The 7,238-nt window shown below is 32.7% G+C and overlaps 1 protein-coding gene across 2 annotated transcripts; it reads left to right on the top strand.

The window, feature by feature from the left end:
- The first annotated feature begins 437 nt into the window (after positions 1–437).
- On the top strand, positions 438–5,622 carry LOC130744362 (secretory carrier-associated membrane protein 1-like). 2 transcript variants are annotated; one of them, XM_057596563.1, is made up of 9 exons: positions 438–1,008; positions 1,386–1,486; positions 1,577–1,639; positions 1,739–1,772; positions 1,868–1,990; positions 3,380–3,516; positions 3,700–3,793; positions 4,265–4,360; positions 5,145–5,622. In XM_057596563.1, exons 1-6 carry the CDS (start codon positions 930–932, stop codon positions 3,412–3,414), a joined length of 435 nt encoding a protein of 144 aa, XP_057452546.1. In that variant the 5' UTR covers positions 438–929; the 3' UTR covers positions 3,415–3,516; positions 3,700–3,793; positions 4,265–4,360; positions 5,145–5,622. The 2 variants fall into 2 exon arrangements, with proteins under 2 accessions (XP_057452546.1, XP_057452539.1); XM_057596556.1 differs by lacking the exon at positions 5,145–5,622 and having other exon boundaries at positions 4,265–5,119.
- Positions 5,623–7,238: the final 1,616 nt, after the last annotated feature.

The following is a 7,238-nucleotide window of genomic DNA, read 5'->3' as shown; positions in this document are numbered from 1 at the left end:
ATATAACTATAATAATTTGATAATAAGAAAAGTAAGAGGAATACAAAATATTAATACATATGTACTATAAAATTATGACCTGAATTTATTAGTGCTAACAAATTAGAGTTACGAGATCTCACGGGGAGAAACATTTTACATGAAAATGAAAATTTGTACGAGTTAAAAAAAATTCATTTTCTATAACTTAAGTGTATTTTTAATAATTTAAAAAATAATTATATATTTATGTATTGTTATATATCTAAAACACAAAAGCATTACCCTTTATGCAACACGAGTATACATCTTCACAAACAAAATTCAGTTATACCTCACATATGCAAAAATTAAAGTTTTTGGTTTATTAACTTATGTGTTTTTCAAAATTTGTGCTCTTTAAATATCTACATCTTTATTATGATTATTCTTACATTCTTAGCATCTTAAATATTTATAATTTAAAATATGAATCGATGTATCAAATATAATAGACATATTCCCCGTGCAACGCGCGGGTAAAAAAGCTACAAAAAAATCTAATGCAATATAGTGACGTGTCGCTCTGAGATTAATTCTCACTTAATTATTTACACGTCAGCTTTTCCACCTATTAATTCTCATTTAATAATTTACACATCAACTTTTCCACCTTGGCCCTATTTGCCACATGTGCCATGATTTTTCTTTACCTTATTTCTCCTTCGACATCAACCTTCTACTCTCTGAGGCTCACTCCTTGTACCGTCGCCGTCTCCGTCGCCGTCTCCGTCTACCGCAACCGTCGCCGACAGGTCTATCTCTCTCTCTCCCCTCCCCTATGTCCGACCATCTCAACCCCCCTCGCCGCGAGCCCATCCATTCACGGCCATCTCAACCCTCGCCTCTCATCCTCATTCTGAAGAAAGAAGCGATCAAATTAGCTTTCTAATTCACTTTTTTATGTAGGCATGGATTTCTTCTCAGAGATGGAGCCGGCTAGGGTGCAGATGAAGATAACTCCATTAAAGCCAAGCCAACATCCTCTAGGTTTGGATTTCTTCTTCTGATCTTCGATTGAGATTGAAAACCTTTCATCGATCCGTTGAGGTCTCTAATACCTTATCTGCTGAACCTGATTTGGTTTTTCGTTGAATCAATTCCTTACTATTGAATTTAAGGTCTTTTGAATTTTGGGTATCTAGAAAACCTAACCCATCACGCTGATAATGATATGTGAGCATGCTCACTGCCACCATTTAAAACTGATATGCCTTTTTGAACTGGGAATTTAATCATGATCTCTTGATAAAATTCATTTGCTGATTTCCAGCTTTAGGTTCATCTTTTGCTGAATTGTGGTATCTTTACCACTAATTGATCCATGGATTCTTTAAATTTCTACATTTATTTTTATAAATCTGCAGAACTCAGGAAGTGTTCCCCTTGCAACCTCAAAGCTCAAACCCTTCCTCCTGAGCCTTATGATCGCGGAGCAACTATTGACATTCCTCTTGATACCTCAAAGGTAGATAAATCAGATTATGAAAATGTCAAAACTATGATGTCATAGTGCTGTTGACCAAATATTCATTCATTATTTCATTTCAAACTTTAGGACATCAAGGCAAAGGAGAAAGAACTTCAAGCCAGAGAAGCTGAATTGAAAAGAAGGGAACAGGTTAGTCATCCTGATCTCCTTTTTTTGCGTTTCTATGTGAGCTGAATATTATATCTTTTGTACTAAGAAAGTAATTTATGATCTCTTGATATTTTGTAGGAGCTAAAACGAAAGGAAGATGCTATAGCCCGAGGTATTTTGAGTTCATCTATACTTCTTGAAGCCAATATGATTTACAGGAATTTGCTTTCAGTTTGGTGGTTTACATTGCGCTTTTTTCGTTTGCAGCTGGAATAGTTATAGAGGAAAAGAATTGGCCTCCTTTTTTCCCCATCATTCATCATGAAATTTCAAAAGAAATACCATTGCATCTTCAAAGGATCCAGTATGTTGCGTTTACAACATGGTTAGGTATGTTGAAGTTCCTCTTTTTTCCAAATGATTTGTAAGTCTTGATCTTGATAAATCTCATGCTAAAAGGAGTTTTGTTTTGATAAATTTCTATTTGTGATGTCGTGGCTAATGTTTTCCCTTATACTATCTATGTTTCAACCCCTGGATAGCTTCTGTTAAATTTTTATATTTTAATTTTTATGCAGTGGGTTGACTAATTTAAATTACACAGCTCAGCCAGTTGTATGAGAAATACAAATCAAAAGTTTTGTTTTCTGTTCTGTGTCCTTACTCCTTATGCAACTCAAGTTCTGAATTGCATATCACTAATAAGGCACAATGCTTGCTACTAATTTTTAATATTTTATAGCAACTTTGTTCTCATATCATTTTATTTGGTTCTTCTCATGTTTTCAAGGTTTAGGATGTGTAATGTTGCAAAATAGTATGATGATAGGGGACATGTTAAATCAATTATTTGAATTTTAATTCAGTATTTTTCTTCTCTCACATTGTTGAAGCTGATGAGCTTTAACATCAAATGTAGGTTCCATTTGGTGAATAATGGTTCTGGGAGATTTATGGAAAAACTGACAAAGATTTATCTAATAATGGTTCTGGAAGATTTAGGGTAAAACTTGAAGATTATGGTTCTTTGTGTTTTCAAGCAGAAAGGAATATCATGAGGTTATATGCATCCTGATGTTATAAGGCTAAATGCTTGCTGCTCAAGCAGCTGTAAGTCACATGTTAGGATGTAGCAGAAGGGTAAGTTACTTAGGGACTGCTAGGTTAGTTAGGGGTTATTAATGTATTTAGTTAGTACTAGGAGAATATTAGCTATAAATAGAGGGAAATCAAATTAAAGGGGTGCATTATGTATCAATGTAATAAACAATAAAACATAACACATTTCAGTAAAAAGAAGAAATTTTGAGGGAGGTGAATTCAATATGGCTGCACCTGTAAGCACCCCCTAGGAAAAAAAAATGACCAAACAATTGACTGGAAAAAGGATGATACCCCTTTGCACTTTGCAGCAAGGTTTCTATCTATTTTATATCCATGTAGAGTCAGAAGAGGAGCACAACAGGTATGTAATTTACTAGCCCCTCAATTTCAATTTAATTAAGGTGTATAAATAGTTAAATCAATCCCTTGAATATATGTTAGTCATATTAGTCCCAAATTATACACGTTAGAAACACATGTTGAGGTTTGATCGAAATAGGTACAAGGGATACCATAAGACTTGATAAAAGCATTACATTCTCTACAGACTTGATAAAAGCATTTCATTCGCTACAACAACACAGTTTGCACTATTACATTCTCTATTTCCCTTACTCTATTTACTTTCTTAGTACTATGACATGTATAACATATATGGTTGATTTGATGTCGCAGGTTCCTTATATGAATATTCTCAGATCAAATATTAATCGGGGGGTTTCTTTCAGCTTCTGAGTTCATGACACATGCTGAATAATAAGGATTAGATTAAGAGAAGAAGGTGGATGATGGCAACAAAACAATAGACCAAGGTAGAAGTTCTCATTATTCATGTGAAAATTAAGATTAGAGCCGCAGAATCTGAGTTTAGTGTCTTATTAATCTTTAATCAATTATTTTGTGCTGGAAGGGGAGAAAATTTTGTATTGGAGGTGTTTGATCTGGCAAACTATGTTAAGAATGTGACTACTTTCTACTTTCCTTTGATTCTGTAGGCTGTAACTGAAGAATAAACAGGAAGGGAATGATGCTGCTACTGTTGCAAAGGAGAAACACTCAACAAAGGAAAAAAATCATAAAAGGAAAAAGGTGATAAAATGTATATGCAGTATACATTGAGATTTATTAGAAACATGAGATTAATACAGTATGTGAATAGTGCATATCTAATCATCTCAAACAACTTTTTCTCATTCATAGGGTTGGTTACTGTGTCTCTGGGTTTATATTGAATTTTTTTTGAACTACCTAATAGAACTAGAATTATGGGAGTTATATTCATGTCTTTTGGCCAAGATTTGGTTGTCTATAGTTATTTGTTCTTTTTTCTTTCAATGTTGATAACACTTATTATGTCCAGTATATTCTTATATATGCAACTTGATTATCATCTTTCTATGGTGTCTCACTTTTTATCTCCATTGGAAATTGGGAATGAGAACTTTCTTAGTATATTTTAACCATTTCTAGGTTTGGCATGCCTGCTCAAAGCATCATCAGTGCAAGCTTATTGTAGCTATTAGCTAAATCTTCTGATTTCTTTAGTTATCTTTATTTCAGGGTTTTTCCATGGGAGATGTATGATGGAGACCATAGTAATAGAAGATTTAAGGAAGATTTTGGTTTCATCTATTATAAGGCAGTGTTACAAGTAAGGTATATACTCTCTTTTTACAATCTTGATGTTGTGTTCCTGAGGAGTGAGGAAGAATACCGCTGATATGTATCAACCTGAATAGAAGTAACTGCACAACACTTAAAAACTAATATTATAAGAAGTTTTAGGTGTAGAAGCTTAGATAAAGTGATTTGCTGATTCTAATGGATTTGATTAGAACTCTAGATTGTGTTTATGGTAAAAAAAGAAAAGACAGAGTATTTTTGAATCTTTACATTCCCACTACTTTCTTTCCACCCCATGTGACAGTTACAACATTTTACTTCCAATTTCCAAACAGCTGCACCGGTTAAAATGCACCCCTTCATATTCTAGCTGCTTATTTCCAAGAAATTTTGTTTAAACAGTCCCATTATAAAAATTCAAATTAACAAAAATCCTTTTGTTTTTGCTTCTTCTATCTGCACAGCTCCTCTTTACATGGCTGTTTTTGCATACTTAAGAAATTGCCCTTTCTAGCTGCATATTGCAGCTTATCTTTTGCAGCCTATATTGAGCAATAATATAAATGAAATTATATACAGCTAAAAAGTAGAAAGTTGAATGTCTTGCAAGAATGTATAGTTGATAAGTACTCTAGGTTGGAGAAGCAAATGCAAGGATGATTAGCTTCTGTTGGGGTAATGATTTTAGTGTATATTGTATAACTTTGTGGGTAAAAATTCCAAGTTGCTCTCTTACATGGTATCTATAAAATTTCTTCTTTGATTACATGTGACCTGTCCAGATATTATAATGACCTTTTTTTTGGTTTTGTGAAAGTGTGCTGGATAAAGAGTGCCATACTTGATTTGAACTGAGGATGATTGATCTACAGAATAAGCAAGGAACTGCAGATGAATTAGAGGATAGAAGGAGTTCTCAAAATTATTTGCTGGCTTGCAAAGACCATAGTGGATAAGCAAGTAACTGCAGGTGAATTAGAGGATATGAGTTCTCAAACTTATTTGCTGGCTTGCAAAGACCATGAATATTGTGGGATTCTTCATCTTTAAACATGTAATATATGTATTAATAACGAGAACTTACAATGGTTGATTTAGTTGGGAAGCTGCTCATTCTCTTTTTTATATTGTGAACTGTACATGTATGATCTTATCTCAATCTTTTTGCAATGTGGGGAATTAGAAGGTGGCTGATATATTTATCCATGTCAGAACAGTTTTGGGATCTCATGGTTTCATTTGTTTGGAATTATAAGATTGTTAATGGTAAAGAGGGCAACACTCATTTGGTAGTGAAAAAATGTAGTATGAGAATTATAAAATATTTTAATTTGTGAACAGTTTTTGTTTATTTATGTTCAATTACAGGGAAATAAACTTAAAAGTTTGTACGGGAAGTAATATTTTTGCACTTTGGTTAAGACAAGTGCGTTTAATTAAATGTTTAATTTATCATGATTATGATTTTTTCCTTGACTTAAAAGTTTGTACGAGAAGTAATATTTTTTCCTTGATTTGTTCCCTGTTGGGTTTTTATGAATTTTATGTTTTGGTTTTCATTTCAAGCGGTTACCATTCTTACTCTTATTTATTTATGATTAGCAGTTAGCTTTATATTGTTGGCATTGGTATTAGAGCAGCAGTGGCATCAAGTTCCGGTTGGCTTATAAATGAAACTCTAAGAGCCTCTATTTCTTTAGTCTTTTTTTTCTTTTCTACATATTGATATATGCATGAATGATTTCTGTTAAAATCTCATTTACATAATAAAAGTCATATGATCATGGGGTACATGTGGTCTTGGAAATTATTTTTAGCTTTTATCTTTCCACACCTCTTAATATCTTCAGATTGTCAAGTCTTCATTTACATGTTTAGGCTTTACCTATCTCTGTAAAAAATGGCTCCCAAGGGGCGTACTTTCATGCTGATCTCTTTTCCCTTTTGAATTAGTTTATTGCTGTAATTTTTTGACTTGAAAATCTTTGGATTATGTTCTACAATTCAAGAAGTCATGATAGAGGAGAAGGTTCACATTAACATTGTTACCATTGGAGATTTACCTTTATTTTATTTCCATTAAATAATGTATTCACTTTTATTTGTTCACTGTACAAGCTAATTTTCCTTTTAATGTTGTTTACAAAGAAGTTTTTGAGAATGTGTGAGCGGAAATTGATGCTCATGATCGCGGTCACTGCAGAGTAACTCAGCTACTGTTTATTAGACACCGTAAAACCGTCCCCTTTTATGTTTTGGTGAATTTGAGGTTTCGCTAATCAATCTTCTTATTAGTTAATCAGTCGTTTGCTTCGCATTTCAGACACTTCTATTTCATCTTTGTTTATTAGTTATTCTACGGCACAAATTTCTATTAAGTGATTCAATTTAAGACTTTTATGCCACTATGCTCAGCGTATCAGACTCTTCAATTTCATCCGTTGTTTAATATATTTAAAATAATAAACGTATTGACTCACGTATAAAAAAAAACGTATCGATTGATGTATCAAATACGATAAATCCGTCTCCTTATATGTTTTGTAGAATTTGAGATTTCGTTAACCAATCTTTTTATTAGTTAATCAATCGTTTACATCGCATTTTAGACTCTTATATTTCATCTTTATTTATAATATTTTAAAAAATCAACGTATTAATTTACGTATAAAATGGGACATATGTATTCCCCGTGCATCGCACGGGTAAAAAAACACTAGTTCTTCTTCAATTTCAAAGTTTTGGTCTTGGAAATTGTCTACTCCAAGCTGCTATTTATGTGAAACTTCTACTGCACATGCACATGAAAAAATACACATTGCACTAGGTTTTCACTGAAAATTCCCAATACTCTAGACTAGGCAGGTTCTTTTAAAGGAACAAATTTATTTTTATTTTTATTTTTATTTTA

Source organism: Lotus japonicus, chromosome 1 (genome assembly GCF_012489685.1).
Source record: "Lotus japonicus ecotype B-129 chromosome 1, LjGifu_v1.2".
NCBI lineage: Eukaryota > Viridiplantae > Streptophyta > Magnoliopsida > Fabales > Fabaceae > Lotus > Lotus japonicus.
Note: the sequence above shows the minus strand (reverse complement) of the source record. Positions and strands in the feature narration are given on the sequence as shown.